We start from the raw sequence: 16,249 nt of genomic DNA, 5'->3' as shown, positions 1-16,249 counted from the left end.
AGTCTGTTGTGAATTCTTCGCACTTTTAGTTACATGACTAAATCGATAGATGGTGCTGTCGTATTACCCGCGAAAAACGAACAGTACTTGAAATTATATAAATCGTTATAGGTACGATATAAATAATCCACCATTCACTCGAACGGTTATTTAATATCGAATATTATTAATCCATTTTGGGAATAGGTTCTATGAAACGTATAAACCACATTTTTATTTTTAACACGTTATTATCACACAAAATGTTATTATTACTTTCCGATTGACGAGCTGCCAACAAATGCAATAATATGCACACAAAAAAAACAATCGTAACGGAGTCCGAATTTAGTATGGAGGTAGACATTTTTCTCGTAAACAACAGGGATAGTAGGTCAAGCATTCATCTAATGCTTCGTGTATTTTAAAGTTAGACAGATCACAATCTGCAGTTACCGTTCTAGACTGCGTTTATGTATATACACAGTACGGAAACTATTCGTCACAGGAAAAAGCTTTCTACCTGTACTTCATTATCTTTCCCCAGATTCTAGATTAAGTTATCATAAGTATATCACATTGTAAAATAACATACACAACACTCGATTTTATGATTGAATGAACCATTCATATTAACTACAGAAAATAATGCTAAGTCACGAAATGAATAAAACATTAATATATTCAGACTGTGACATAGAACGATAATCTGTAAATGCACGCCTATACCATTTAAAAAGAATTTTCGAAATGGTAATTGAATTTCGAATAAATACTGATTTACGGATGACACGCATAAAACGCACGGTTTTGGCGAGTTCGGGTTCTCTCGTTCATAAAACGATAGTCAAGTTTTCCCAGTGCAAATACTTGACGTGCTAAAGCCGAACGCAAAAGTTGCGGAACGCCATTGGCCGAATAGCAGGTTTAACAGTGGTATCGAAGTCACGAGTCCTCAGTTCGCGCAGAGCCGCTAGAGCGGGAGGGTGTGTAGTAGTGTTTGTTCCGCGTTGCTACGAAAGTCTTAGAGAAAAAGTTTCGATCTGAGTGAATTCACGTTGTTTCTCGGCAGGAATCGCGTGTCGAAATCCTTTTCAAGCTTATCCATCGCATAATAAACGAATGCACACCATGACATCCCGTGAATACCTTATTGTAACGTTAACGATTGTATTCGGGATCCACGCAGTCGATGCAAACGCCAGATCGTGGGGTAAGTAAATCGATGGATCCAGCGAACGATCGTACGTGACGAAAAAACCTGCGTCAACGTAATAACAATAATAATACGGCGTGAACACGAGGCGGTCCGGACAGTACCGCGTTGCGGGTTGTGTAGTACAGTGCCGACTCCATTCACGCGGCTTCCCTCGTCACGTACGCCACTTCTCCAGGATCGCTTTACCGTGTTGAAAGACGAAACACGGTCGAAAGGTGAATGAAACCGACCCTTGATTCTTATCCAAATGCACCGTGGGACCATCGTGGTGCTTATTACCGCGTTAATCGATGCGTTACTTGCCCTTACACCTGTTTACGTAATGAATGTCAAACTGTTACACGCGACCGTGCTAACTGTGTGCACATACAAATTGTATCAATGAAAGTGGAACAACCGTGGCATAACCGTGGCTTCGAAATCGTATTTTCGGCTAACACACGGGCGAAATTTGAATGTTTCCGCAAGCTATCCATGCTCGATAACAAGCCTGTCATCCGGCGCGGCGACTTAGTAGATCATGCATAGAAATCTGGCGCGTGCGGGATATAGAAACGGAAGGGAACGTTTCACTAGGGCATCGAGCAAATTACCTCGTGTCGCGACCTTTGTAAACTGCCGACTTTTTCGCTGATCTCGTTACAAATGGGGACTGGCTCTCTTGTTATACGCTCGAGTAAATATACATCGAGTGTATCGTCTACCGTTCGAATGGAATTCGTAATCCGTTCGCGGACACGCGTATGTTACGAAAAAATTCGAAACATGCGAAGAACTTAGACAAGATCCTCATTGTGTGCTCTATCTATGCGCCGATTGTTTATTTAGCTATTCGACGGCATTGGAAAATTAAGTTACGTAATGCGCGAGTAAACGTATTTATAATTCATGAATTTCAAACATTACTGTAGATCGATACACGAGTTGACGTGTATGCATTACTGAGATATGCCATTCGATTTATTCGGTTCGTTAACTGTAAATTGATACAAGTATGACAACTGACTTCAGCAGTTGCTGGCCAAATAAGTTACCTTCGAATTCGCGGTCTTTTTCGTTAGACCTATACCTACCTTCGTTCTCCTCCGATTCGAAGATGTGTGCGCGATTATTGCAAACGAACGCGACAAGAACAATCTTTGACGAAGCGGCGCGACGTGCCACGGTTTCATATCTCGCTGTTGTGCCGCGAAGTTAAGCCTTTAAGTAATTCATGCGACGGGCTTTTGGATACGATTAGAACCCCTATCCGAAATCAAAGCGGAAATAATGAAGAAGGTAAAAGATGAATCAGCTATCTGTTTAACTTTCCGCTTTTTTCCATTGAATATTCATTGGCCTCGGTCACAGTCAACTTTTAAAATACCGTTTTAAATCGGTTTACATACTCGGTCAACATTCAAAGCTAACGACGCGATCTATTATTTTTATAATTGCGTAACGAAAAGTGAAATTTTTTATTTTGGTTTCCGTAGAGTAGGGAAAGGGATCCAATTACTGTGGGGGTACCAATTACACTTATTTTTAAACCATAATAAATATTCAGAAAGAAATACATACCACATATATCTTAACTGATTTTAATAAAAAAAATTTGTCATCTCTTTTTTAATATTCATTATGCTTTAAAGGTAAGTATAAGTAATACAAGCACAATAATTAATACCCCCACACTAATTAGGCCCCTTACCCTATTCATTATCTTTAATTCCGTTTCATTCGGTAACTTTTAACAGGATTAAGTGGTAGAAATATTTTTTCGAATTGATCCTTGATTAGACGTGCGATTCAAATAATGCCACGGCTTAGACATCCTACAATACAAAAAAAAAACGATATAAATTAGGGTTTTTGTAGCTAAAATAATTTTAAATGCATTATCATCGTTTAACGAATTTTCCGATAGGAATTCTTCGTTATCTGAATAGGTTGATCGATGGGAAATATCAATATCAGTACCTGTCTGCTAAGTATACCAGATCAACATCGTTTGAAAATCAGTGATAATAGTGAGTCACAAAATTACATAAGAATTATATAATAATTAAATACGTGTGCAAAATATCATTCGGTCTGTTAAGTACAATAAAATATTACAATATAATGACGTAAATTATTTTTTATAGTAAATCTAAGTATAAAGATTAATTATTACGTCTACAGTTATGAAATTATTTCATTAACTCCTCCTCCGGCTGTTAAAGTGAAATATAAATGGTTTATAAAAAGAGATTTACTATATATTTTTTATTTTCAATTAAGTGACAAAATTATTTACGTCGATACAATAACGGATACAATAATCGCATGTTTAAAATAATTTCGTTACTGCAATATCTTTGTTATTTGGATATATCGTAAAATAATTTAGATAAACGGAGGAACACAAGCGAGAAAAATTAATTATTGTTGGTATCAGTGTCACCAACTTTACCAATAATGACACTGCTGCCAAAAAGGGAATAGTAAATAATGAGAAGAAGCAGATTAACTGCAATCGTAATAGCCTAATAACAGATAAATTCATAATTGACGATACACAAATTTATAACACTGGTCAACAAAATTAAACTTTTTTAATGTCACAGAGAACATTTATACACGTCCTTATAGACCTTCGCGTGCAGAATACGAATCCGCAAACCGTTTGTCGCCATCAACCTCAGTTTTTGAGAAATTCGATTTAAAAAAAAATAAAAAATTAAACTTTCAGATATCTTTCTGCTTCAGCCGAAAAAGCTCGACGAATGATTCTTACGTAGAAAAACTTTTTTTTTCGTCTTAACATTATAAACATTTAAACACGTGTAAAAAATGTTTAATGTCGAAGAGGCACCCAGTTTGCACGAATTTTTGGGAACATTTGTCGATGTGACATAAAAAATAATCGGCGTTCAGAGTTTGAAAAATAATTTTTGGGTTTCGAGATACAAAAGAAAATAGGTCCGCATGTAACGAAGTTCATTCAGTGGTACCCATTGACGGCGCGGCGCTCGGGCACTGCTCCGCGCCACGGCCGCTGCTACCCGCCAATGAGTACCACTGACCCAACCTCGTATTACGCGGACTTATTTTGCTTGTATACTCTCGAAACCCAAAAATTGTTTTTCAAACTCTGAAGGCCGATTTTGAAAGGTGAGATGATTCAATTCATAGACTAGACACTTATTTTTTATTTGACATCGACAACCGAGACGCCATGCGAGCATTTGTGCGAAAAAAATCGGGTGCAATGAAATTGGCTTTTTAGATGACTATCGAAGGGAAACAACATTTTGAGCGATGTGCTCAAAGAAAAGTTCTCGGTCAAGCATTGTGAAGGCAAATGACGCTATTGTTTACCCGCGTCAAGTTCATTAAATTCACGCGATCGTAACGTGCGAGTACTCGATTAACATTAAGTTTTCCTTATGTTATCGACCTATATAAACAAAGTCTCCTTGCTGCATTGTCGACTGACAAGAAATTTGATTGTCTCGATGGTCGCACATAAATTACTCAATTATTGTGCCGCGCGCAAAAACATCGGCGCTGGTATGTCGTTACGCATTTATATTTTTCCCGGCGGACTCCGATTGGAAATGAAAGAAATTGATAATCTTCGACTTTGGGTCCCCGATAAACTTTTACTCCATCGGAATATTTTTATGACGAATCCGTGTATTTTGTTTCGCCATGATGACAAAATAAACAATAACGTATCTTGCATAACGAATTTTCCTTCTGACACTGGTCTAATATTAGTGGCATTTACGTATTTGTTGTTCATCAACCGATCTAGTCTTTCCTTACACGGTCTCTTTATACTTTCCTGTATCAACCAGCAATTATGAATTCTCTATACAAATAACGTCATCCTTAACTCCTTGTCTAACTTCTTAATAACTTCTTAATTGTTAACTAAACTTGATTTGTGAATGGACACTGTAGAAACTACTATAATCGAACTGCAGATCTTAAGAATTTCTAATGTATACACATATGTATGTCAGAATAGTGAAAGTTTTTAATTTGCTTTCGATTCAATGCAATTCTTTATATAGAATTAATATTATAATTCTTAGTATACAAATACGTTATTTCTTACTAATCTGACGATAACGCAGAAACCTTGCGCAACAAAGTAATACGCACTTATCTGTACACAATTTTGTTTAGAAATTAAGGCTCGTACAGACCTGAACATTTCGACGAACATTGCGCCGAACAGCGACCGAAACGCAAACTCGCGCCGTTCGGTTCGCCGAAATTAATGTCGATTTTGCGTTTCGTTCGCTGTTCGGCACAATGTTCGTCGAAATGTTCAGGTCTGTACGGGCCTTTAGAGTTTCTGCTAGCGAATATTTTTGACTCGTCCCCTTTTTGTTAGCACATTCGTATGTAAAATTATAAAAGCTTTTTTTCAAGTTGTATACATTTGTACATAAAGAAACTTAAGTGTAGATTAAGAAACTTCGATGAAAATCATGTGATATTTCGAAGGGATTGATATTTTTCTCTATACCGGGTGTCCGAAAAATGTTGTACTTCCTTGAAAGGAGTGGTTCCTGAGGTGATTTTAAGAAACTTTTTCCTGTACGAAAACGTTCCCCGTGGCTTTGTTGAGGAGTTATTGACGAAAAACGGACCAATTAAAAGTGGCCTTGCGCTGGCGTTAGCCGAGACGGAAGCCGCGCTCTGATTGGTCCATGTTTTTCGTTAATGACTCTTTAATTCTCAGAACGGAGAAAAGTTACATCGAATGACCTCAGGAACCAGTCCTTTCAATGATGTATGTACAAGATTTTTGAGACACCCTGTACGTATAATTGTTAATATCGTAACACCATCGACCGTTTATGATTTCTGAACGATTGTCATCAACAGCAGTAATCAAGTAGTTGCGATAACATTCAGCCTTTAATTGTCGGTTGCTCGCTAGTTTTATTTTCACATGCTGTCTGTCATGATGATGTGACATAATTAATGTTCGGCTAATTTTAACAGATTTACTATCCAGGAACGACTCTAACGGCTTCTATCTGACAAGAACACATTATCGTGACTAGTCTCTTCTTCGAATAAAAATAAAGAATACGAAATATAATAATAATACAAGCAATATCAGTCCGACGAACCCGAAAAAGAAATTTGATTTCTTTTAAATTAAAAGTAAAAGGTTGTTTGACACCTTTTTATCTTTGCCGTTTCCGCCAGCGTTTGCACGACAATGTTGTAATTGTAATATATAATGTCGGTTTTTATCGAAATGTCTGGATAAACGAGATTAATGTTGCACAGATAGTTCATGAGCTTCAATCTCTGCCATTAGTGTCCCGATAGTATCCTCCCCATGTCAATTACGAGGGCAAGTTCAATTGAAGAGCTCAGAGCAACAAACGGTCAGCTCGATTTAGACATGACTGCCCACTTAAATTTTCTAATCGTACGGAGCAACAAACAGTCAGAGCGACTGTAAACATTCGAGGCAACAAACGGTCACCTATAAGGTGCCCGTTTGTTGCCCGGAATTTCTGCGTTATTCGACATTCACGCCAAGTAAAGATAGTTATAGGAGGACAGGACACAGAAGCCATCGGACTTCTTTACTTTGAGAAAGTAAATAACTTTGTCGAATTGGAAATTTAATTTACGTATAAGTAACAATTATAACGTGACAATTTAGATAAACTTTTGCGGTCTACCTATAACAAAATACAATTATATTATTAATTAATAAATAATAATTCATAATAATGAGTAACTATAATTATATTTTGTCGTAAGTAGACAGTAAATTTTCACTTTCGTAGACAATTTTCGGACGATTTAGATCCTAGAAATTTTTCGCAAGTTCAACCAGCTCACGTCGTTTCTGTCTGCCTTTATTGTAGATATAGCAGTGGCAATCGGACGACGTATCGAATTTTACTCGAAAAATTATTCAATTGCTGGACGAATCGAAATCGAGGAAGCTGATTCTTTGGCCGGATTGGTCTACGATGATTCTACAGACACATTATTCGTCTCCGACACATCCGCCAACGTTTCTGTGTTCAGTATCAAACTGTCGGAGAACAATACAAAGCCGCTACTTCTACGTAAGTACATGAACCACAAACACTTAATATTTTGATTGTTCGTAGTATGATACACCAGATATTAAGACAAAGTTGCAGCTTAGAATTCTCTATGGGTCACGATATGTAGGGTACGGGACCCAATTACTATGGAGGTATCAACTTCTATGTCCATATCAATTATACTTGGTTTTAAAGCATAATGAATATTAAGAAAGAGATATATAGCATAAATACCCATAATATATTAACTGATTTTAATGAAATTTAATATCTCTTGTTGAATATTCATTATACGTTCGAAATAAGTACAATAATTAATATAGGCATAATAATTGGTACCCCCACAGAAAAACGTACATCGGTAAACTAATAAGTATTTTTAAACTGCCGTGCGAAACATCTACCCGAGGAGCATACAAATATTTACATACTAGTTCTATTAACAAGAGGATATGAAGTAGAACCTCGCTTTTGTCCTTTCGGACTCCCAGGTAGATCACGATTCTAGATCTTGAGATAACAGAAGCTCACAGTCGCAGCTCTAGCAATCCGACCGAAATTCACGTGCTAGATTCTTGCGATCAAGTTTAATTACTATTAGCTATTATTGGGCAATTATTAGGCAATTACGGTTACCATAATCTCATTTAAACATACATAGAAACTAGTATTAATCAGTATTAATGTATAAATTAATCTCATTAATTTATCTAGTATTAATCAACGTGTATCTTCTCGGGAAAAGAAAGTAGCATTCAAAATTGGGGTTGCAAACCCCAGGTGTATGTACGACTGACTGATTCGACGACTGAGTGTAGCTTTAACTTTGAGGTCTACTTTCATCGCTTTGTGTTTATTGACACTAATTGTCGATTGTTTATCCCCATCACAAGGAAATGGCCGTATCATAGGGCTGGCTTTCGACGACAAGACGCGAAACCTCTTTTGGAGCGACGGGTCACAAGGACTGATCATGCGAATGCACGTGCCGTTGAATAGACTTCCAGAAGAACCCGTCATCCTCCACAGAATACACGGCAGGAATCTGCATGGCATCGCTGTGGATTCATGTAACAGGTGTGCCATTTATCTCTACGTAGACGCGGGTGTCACAGAAACTGTCGCCAGAGAAGTCTCTCGATCGGCCTCTTTGTTTCATTCTCATAGACGTTCAGATCGAATGCTTGTGCCGATCGAAAGTAAAAAAAAAATAAAAGAAATATAGATGTATGTAATGTGAAAAAAAAAACAATATGAAAAACGAAATTTAATGCGTGACGCCGAAGGCATCGCGCATATCTCATGATTGTACGTTGTTTCCAGTCACATATACTGGGTAAATAGTGATAAAACGAATCAGTGCATAGAGCGCTCGAATTTCGACGGATCCGAGCGAATTACCATTATCGAAGGAGATCTGTTCGAGCCACTAGTGGTGGCCATAGATCATGCTGAAGGAAAGCTCTACTGGACCGACGATGGGGAAGCTGTGTACAGTAAGATTGAGAGGAGTAATCTTGACGGTACCGAACGCGAACTGGTGACTCGCATCTCACACCAGCAAATAGTTTATATGGCCGTGGACCGTGATACGATATACTGGACCGATCGGGTCCGCAAATCGATCTGGTCGGTCCCAAAAAATAGAGCGGACTATCGGCCGGACTTTGCTCCGCATCAGTGGTTTCAGCAAGGCAATTTGAACGGAATAGTTGCGCGGGATAACGCAAGGATAATCACGGACTGCGATGCGCTCGCGAAAGAGAGAGAAATGAAGAAAGCCGCGAAGGTTGCCGAGTTATTTAACAATTTACCCACTAGCACGACAGAACAGTCGAAATCAACCACCGAGAAATCAAAATACTGCCTTAACGGAGGACATGCAATCGAGACCGACGCCACCTGTCGTTGCAAGCTTGGGTGAGTTCTAAGATATAAAGAATATGTTCTATACTGGTCATTCCATGTGAAGCGGATTACTATTTTTGCACTATTTCAATTTCAATGTCAGCAAAATCCGAGACATTCTGCAAAAAAAGTGATCCGCCTTGCACCGAATGACCCATACTATAGAATTAATAGCATTATTCCTCAATAGAACCAGTCATGTCAACTGAACATGCAATAGAATTAAAATGAATTGCTTCAGACTGAAACCCAAGACATCAACATTGTTCTAAATTATCCTCTGAGCCACCGTCTTTCAGACACTTCTAATCATTTGTCGAAAAATTTACCTGTTTGTAAATAAAAGTTAATTGGCATTTGATCCGCTACACACACGAATTTGTATCGAATGAATACATTATAGAGCGTTAAAAAGTATTAAATATCCGTTGGCAAGTAATGTGTTAACGTTTAACTCAATGCAAGGTCATATCAAGGTCAGAGTATGAATTCATATCGTCGTTGAATTCATCGTGAAATTGAAAATGTCTGAAAAATTATGGCTAATCCTCGAGAGTACATACTGCATATTACATAAGATACCTTTAACAAACCAAGAAATTCAACGAAATTTATAAGTGGAAACCTGGAACATCAGTTTTAGAAAACGAAAAATTGTTAATTGTTGCAACTCTGCTTTTATAACAAAATATCTGGTAAATTAAATCAAATTTGGTAGAACAATACATTACATAGAAAGATGGAACTGTGTACCATGGAAATTAATCAATAATATGACTGTAGAAAACTCTGAGTTACTACATCAGCGATATATAATATGGATGAGATTTCTTGTCACACGTTGATAAAATCAAACCAGAGTTGCAAAGTAGCTTGAGAATATCACATGGGAAACCTGCTTTAGATCCTATTACCATTTTTTCCGAGTGTCACAATTTATATCTTTGTGTTTATACTTTACTTTTCTTACTTAATATACAATGAAGATAGATTAAGTACTGGCAACCACACCTTTATGCAAATGGTAATACATACGTTTTAGGTTTACTGGTAAACATTGTGAGGTAGAGCTCTGCCACAATTACTGCCTTCAAGGTAGCTGTGGTATAGATCGATCTAATGGATTACCCACCTGTAAATGTAGTGGTACATTCGTTGGACCAAGATGTGCAATAGACCCATGTAAAGACTATTGTTTGCATGATGGTCAGTGCTCCATCCAAAATGAAAAACCAGTTTGTAAATGTAAATATTCAGTAGGATCTCGTTGCGAAGATCTCAGTAATACGACAAAAGTGTGTGAGATCTATTGTGCAAAAACTGAACCAGTTTCTAAGAATCTTAGTGTAATTGACTGCAGGTATGTCTTCACATTAAATTTGTGTTTTACTCATTTTATTGCCTGATTTTAATGAAAACATACTTTATAATAAGTCTATTGCTTTCTGTGAACAGGTGTGATGAAACAAACAAAGCCAGTGCACAAATGGTCATGATCAAGGAACACAATGAGTACAAAATATTAATAATTTTTGGTGTACTTACTGCTGTACTTATAGTTATAGTAATCGTACTTAGTTATTACGTGAATAAATTACGCAGACGACCGTACAATCAAAGAGAAAATATTTTTGATGCAGAGAACTGCTGCAACATGAATATCTGTGAAACTGTGAGTGAAACATCAGTTAAAGCATAAGAATCATTCACGTGCATGACATGGATTTCTGATACATTTTTAATCATTGATCTAGACAATTTAATTCTTAAGTAACAAATATTAGATCTGAGTTTCAATACCAATCCAGTACCATGAGTGGTGAATTTTTCTTCTACATACGCATAAAAAATTTTATTCAGTCAGCGTTGATATATTTGCTACATTAATGAAAGAAACAAGACAATGACAGTATTACTGTTTATCTATTTTTTTTTTATTTTAGTATATCGTTTATTTAATAACATAACTAAAAGCTATTATTGCTAAGGTACTTAATATTTAGTGCAAAATTACAACTAAGACCGTTGCATAGTATTCATCAATTACTAATAAGTATATAAATTAATCTTTACAGTATTTCATTTAAAATATAATGCTTATGTTACCAATTGCTTAATTTTTCATTATCAGTTTATCACGCGTTTATGCATGACGTTGTGTTATGTCACTTTTTGTCTAAACTCTAACAAGTAGGCAATCTGAAAATGTGCAATATGTTCCTCTATCGCCATGGACAGTTTTTATTGTTGCATAAAAAGGGAAGTTTCCAAAAGTGTGATAATTATATCGATGAGAATATAAACTTAGATTCTCTATAATTATCATTTTATACTAAATTTTTCGTAAATTGAGAGATCAAACTTATTCTCAATTTATATCGTCTCATTTTTTTATTAACATTCCTATAATTAAACTAACATATGAAACTAATGAAAGGAGAGCATTAATATCTTATTACATATGGGGAATTTATTGTAATTTATTAGATTATGCTTTTTACATTGTTAAAAATGTTTGGAAGTCGAATTTATTGAATATCTATTCGAAATTTTGTTCTTTTACAGCCGTGTTTCGAACCAAACTTAAGTACTGCTGTGCCGGAAAGGAAGGGTATTAAGAAAGAAGATAAAAATTGTTTGCTTAATAATATGGAAAGGTTGTCATGGTAGCATAAACTATTAATTCAATGTGTTAATTACCGAAGTTTTTGCGGATTTCATATGAAGTTCGTAGAAATTTTAACCTCGCAGAACGTCACGTTTGTACATAACACAGCATACCGTAGTATTGTAGAATTTAGTGATCATTTTTGCAAACACTACGGAACAATGATACAGTCAGCAAATGAAAACCAAAGGTCTTCTTGAAGACTTCATTATTTCATATGATGTATAAGGCTGTGTTGATATAAGGATTATTTCAAATAGTTATTCAAGAGAATTCAATCTTTTTTTTCTGAAAGATATGTGATTGTTATATTTTTTCATAGGAGAGCAAAACAATTGAGTTCCACTACACTTCTAATGGAGTGAACAAGTAATAGGGGTATGATGAGTCTCATCATGAGGCATAGAGAATTCTTACATATTGAATGTATACATTCTAATTCTCTTAACTATTTCTGTTTATAACATCCACTTTCATCTGATAAATGTTTCAACAGTAATGAAACGCGTTTTAAAGAAGATTGCACCAAAAGTTAAAACTGATTACAATAGACGGATACATGAAAAAAGCTGCCTTAATTGCTAGACTTCTAATAATTGCTCAACGTACTATTGAGTACATTCCTAGAGGGTTGTAGAGATTCACGAGATTCTAATGAACATTATTTTGTTTGTACAAAACAATTGGAGATTTTTTATTAAGATTCATCGAGCTTAATAATTCACATGATAAATTGTGAATAATTACATTGCCACAGAGATAAATGTTTATTTTATTACTCTTCCTATTTCATTGAGTACATTTGCATTTGTTCTTGTACTTTATTATGTATTGGGTCGAATTCTATATTATATAAAATTGAATATACCGATACGTAATTTGCTTGAAATATCATTTTAAATATCTTACATACATGATCACAAAAATATTTTTTAGGCCAACTTGAAAAATCAGCCTTCGTATTCAACTTAATATAAGTAACATTATTTACAAAGGATCTGCAGCTATTTGTATAAATCTTGTACAGTGTTATTTTGTATATTCATACAGGGATGTGCGCTTACAAGATGAAGCGACATTGCAGCTCTTGAATGTAGAAAAAAATTCATTGCTACTCATGAAAATCCGCAGTACATATAAATTATAAACTTCTGAGAAACAGATATTTATAACTCAAGATAATGATAACATCATTTAAGTTTATAGCAAACACTCGTACATCTAGAAAGTACATACGACAAAGTTTCTTGCAGATTGGATTGATTCCTAGTAATTTCTTAATTTTCTGTGTATAACATAAACAATTACATATTTATGCAGAAACAGCTTCTAAAGAACAATAATTGATGAGTCTTATTGCAAAACGGTCATATTACATTTTGTTGTATAACTACTTCTTCCAATACTTATATGTCAAACTGTACTTTCTACTGCTCTCTTTATGTTCTAAACTAGATAATCGTTCACTATTAACAGGTGGCTGATAACTACATCCAGCTACTTAAACCCTAAACCTAAATTTGTACCAAAGTCAGACGTAAAATTATTAACTTTAACTGTAGTATAATTGTTGTTCATTTGAAATAATTATTTCAGAATAGTTTTACAAATAAAATTTATACATCATTGTATATTAATAGTAAAAGCGTCGTTAATGCTCTGAATGAAAGATACAGTGAATAAACACGACAAACAATTTGTTGTAGGTACTATATTTTTCTTTTTGACAGACAAACAATTCATTATTTCATCAAAAGAAAAAATTATGAACTATTGAATTTCCTCATCTTTCGTTTTCAACATGTTAGTCCGATGAAATAACGTTCCTATTGTCAGAAAGGCAAAGCAAGCTAAGTACATGACAATTACATTTTGTTCCTGTGTACGTTGAAAATTATTTTAACCAAGAAAAAACATTATTGACTTTTGGAACATGGTGATCTTTGCTTTTAGACTTTAGTACAGAGTTTTATATATAAGATGTTTGTATGATTTGTTAAATTCCGTAATATGTTCGAGTAGAATGATACAAGTGATGTATGTTAAATATTATATTTGGAATATAAGCATTTCGCGTGCACTCATCCCCAGAGACGGGATAGTGACTTTATTAGTGAAATATTTGTATTCCCTGGTATGAAGGAGTTTTTTGGATAGTTCACAAACAGGAAAATGCTAATATATGTACTTTATTTTCCTTGTGTTTGTACTTAAATATACAGTTGATACTTAACAGAAATTTCAATTATTTGACTGCCCCTATACTACGTACTGTACAAATATACCGATAATTTGTCAATATTTCTTCACAACATTATAGTACTTTCAATTTCAATGACTTTTCAAGTCCCGAAAATAAGATGTTTTTCACTGATGCGCTCAAAGTATCTACTTTACACCTGAAATGTTTTGTATCATTTTATTACAATCAAGAAATTGAACATCATTGTATACAGATGAAAATAAATTTAATGAAATACTAGTATTTATTTTGCAAATATTAATTACAGAAATACATTATTTAAACTTCTATATGTTAAGTAGAATCATTTCTTAGTTCTACCAACGATAAAGTAACAAAATTATTTTATATTAAGTAGAATCACTGTAATAGAACATATTAATAATCAAATTATTATTAGAACACTTGCATGCAAACAGGAAAAAATCTTCATCTGACTTACAATTTCTTCGCTACTCCACTTTCAATTGACTTTCAGGTAATACGATTTTTTCACCAGGTTTAAATGCAGGCATACCTAGATAGGGACAACTGGCACATCTGAATGCATCACCCAGGTAACACTGTAAAATATATGAAATTGTTTTCAATTTTCTGTTTACTTTTTCATCTTTATAATAAAAATATGAGTTCGATATTGCATACATTTCCACAGGAAGACTTTACAGTTTTCTCTTCCACAGTTTTTCCACTTAGTTCCTCAGCTAGTCCACACGAGCAATCTTTACATGCTTTTCGTTTGCCTGTTGTACTGCAAACTGGAACAAAATCACGATTAATATACCTGTACAAAGATTGTATAAATATTTTGATGTCTACCTTTTAAACTTGAAGTTTCGGGTTTTAATATATCCGTTTCATCTAGAAGATCATCCTCGTTGATTAATTCGTCTTCAGCATCGCTATCTAATTTCCAGACATTGGGTTTTGCTTGTCCAAAACTAAGGGACACACTAGAACCAATCTAAATAAATTTAAAACGTATCGAATAGAGTATTTTAATTGTAACAATTAACAGATAAATAATGGAATATCTTACCTCAAATGAGGGTTTTTCTGCTACTATTTCATACACATTATCCATGTCTTTGTATACTTCGAGCAATAAATTCTTTAATTCGGTATTTATATCCCCAGGCGATTTGACTTTAAAGCCAGCTAATTTTAAATTTGATATTCTTCTGTCATACACAGATTGTACATCCTTTTTTTCTTCGAATGACTCATAAATAATTAGTATACCAGCTGGTTTCATTACCTTCATACAATCATCCAAATATGTATCATAATTAGGACATGATTGCTTGAAAACAAAAATAATCGTATCATAGCAAGGTACATTGGTAAGACCTGTAACAAATGTACATGTGTTAAATATATTGAACACACAAATACACACATGGTTTAAAAATTTACCTTTATACTTCTATTTTAACACATTTGCTGCCAGAAACATATAAATAGCCCTTCTAATAACTGTGCTATATTTAAAAGAAGCTTCATCATTTTCATTTAAATAGTAATCTCCAAAGAGGTTATTAAGATTATATTACTCAACATAGCTTATTGGTTTACGAATAAAATTGCTGTCACCATTCGTTAAAAAAACCTAAATTATCTATTTTTAATTTCCAAAGGACTATTAATTAAATAGGTAAAGTGTTAAGTACTTACGTGCATCTAATGCGTTTATTGGCGCAATTGTCAATTGCTTAGCATTGCACAATGGTTTCTTTATTTCTGTTATAAAATCTGTAACATTATTTTCTGAAATTTCATGATCTAGGACCAAAAGAACACTGCTGCTGTCTCTGATAAAAGTCATTTTCAATAGCAGTGACAAATTTCACTAAAAAAAGGTAGTCAAAAACAGATGTACTGAATTTCTGCTGATTTCTGCTCAATCAGAAGTGATCAAAAGTCAGCTGACAATTTGAATGAACAATACATAGATTGAAAATTCTTCTCGTAATTTGTGCGATAGCTGCGTCATCTAAGCACGAAGTTGTTAACCTTACTTATCCCTTAGATCATATCACAGACGAGGTATAGGAGTAGACCAATCACCCAATGTATTTTTCTGTCTCACGCTCGGGGGGCTCTAGAGCCCCCGTACCATTCCATGTCACATCCTACCGTATTGTAGCGTGGCCAGTTGACCACGCGAACAT

The 16,249-nt window shown here is 34.8% G+C and overlaps 2 protein-coding genes across 4 annotated transcripts; one reads left to right on the top strand and one right to left on the bottom strand.

Annotated features, from left to right (window-relative positions):
* The first annotated feature begins 940 nt into the window (after nt 1-940).
* On the top strand, nt 941-14,075 carry Cue (Low-density lipoprotein receptor repeat domain-containing protein cueball). The gene is made up of 7 exons (XM_076801164.1): nt 941-1,192; nt 7,072-7,278; nt 8,154-8,337; nt 8,584-9,180; nt 10,211-10,528; nt 10,624-10,840; nt 11,734-14,075. The coding sequence occupies exons 1-7, from the start codon at nt 1,102-1,104 to the stop codon at nt 11,836-11,838; spliced, it is 1,719 nt and encodes a 572-aa protein (XP_076657279.1). The 5' UTR covers nt 941-1,101; the 3' UTR covers nt 11,839-14,075.
* Ciapin1 (cytokine induced apoptosis inhibitor 1) lies at nt 14,010-16,068 on the bottom strand. Of its 3 annotated transcripts, none has more exons than XM_076801166.1 (6): nt 15,753-16,068; nt 15,118-15,428; nt 14,898-15,042; nt 14,724-14,836; nt 14,521-14,641; nt 14,010-14,235 (listed from the first exon to the last, which is right to left on the bottom strand). In XM_076801166.1, the coding sequence occupies exons 1-5, from the start codon at nt 15,901-15,903 to the stop codon at nt 14,531-14,533; spliced, it is 831 nt and encodes a 276-aa protein (XP_076657281.1). In that variant the 5' UTR covers nt 15,904-16,068; the 3' UTR covers nt 14,010-14,235; nt 14,521-14,530. The 3 variants fall into 3 exon arrangements, with proteins under 3 accessions (XP_076657281.1, XP_076657282.1, XP_076657280.1); XM_076801167.1 differs by lacking the exon at nt 14,010-14,235 and adding an exon at nt 14,304-14,441; XM_076801165.1 differs by lacking the exon at nt 14,010-14,235 and having other exon boundaries at nt 14,304-14,641.
* Nucleotides 16,069-16,249: the final 181 nt, after the last annotated feature.

Source organism: Halictus rubicundus, chromosome 15 (genome assembly GCF_050948215.1).
Source record: "Halictus rubicundus isolate RS-2024b chromosome 15, iyHalRubi1_principal, whole genome shotgun sequence".
Classification (NCBI taxonomy): Eukaryota; Metazoa; Arthropoda; class Insecta; order Hymenoptera; family Halictidae; genus Halictus; species Halictus rubicundus.
Note: the sequence above shows the minus strand (reverse complement) of the source record. Positions and strands in the feature narration are given on the sequence as shown.

Excerpts from the sequence above, each read along its gene's own strand:
- Ciapin1 (XM_076801166.1), bottom strand. The coding sequence starts at position 15,903 with ATGACTTTTATCAGAGACAGCAGCAGTGTTCTTTTGGTCCTAGATCAT. Across the intron at positions 14,837-14,897 it reads CGAAACTTCAAGTTTAAAAG|TTTGCAGTACAACAGGCAAA; the intron begins GTAGACATCAAA and ends ATTTTGTTCCAG. Across the intron at positions 14,642-14,723 it reads TAAAGTCTTCCTGTGGAAAT|TGTTACCTGGGTGATGCATT; the intron begins GTATGCAATATC and ends TATATTTTACAG.
- Cue (XM_076801164.1), top strand. The coding sequence starts at position 1,102 with ATGCACACCATGACATCCCGTGAATACCTTATTGTAACGTTAACGATT. Across the intron at positions 7,279-8,153 it reads TACAAAGCCGCTACTTCTAC|GAAATGGCCGTATCATAGGG; the intron begins GTAAGTACATGA and ends CCCCATCACAAG. Across the intron at positions 9,181-10,210 it reads ACCTGTCGTTGCAAGCTTGG|GTTTACTGGTAAACATTGTG; the intron begins GTGAGTTCTAAG and ends CATACGTTTTAG.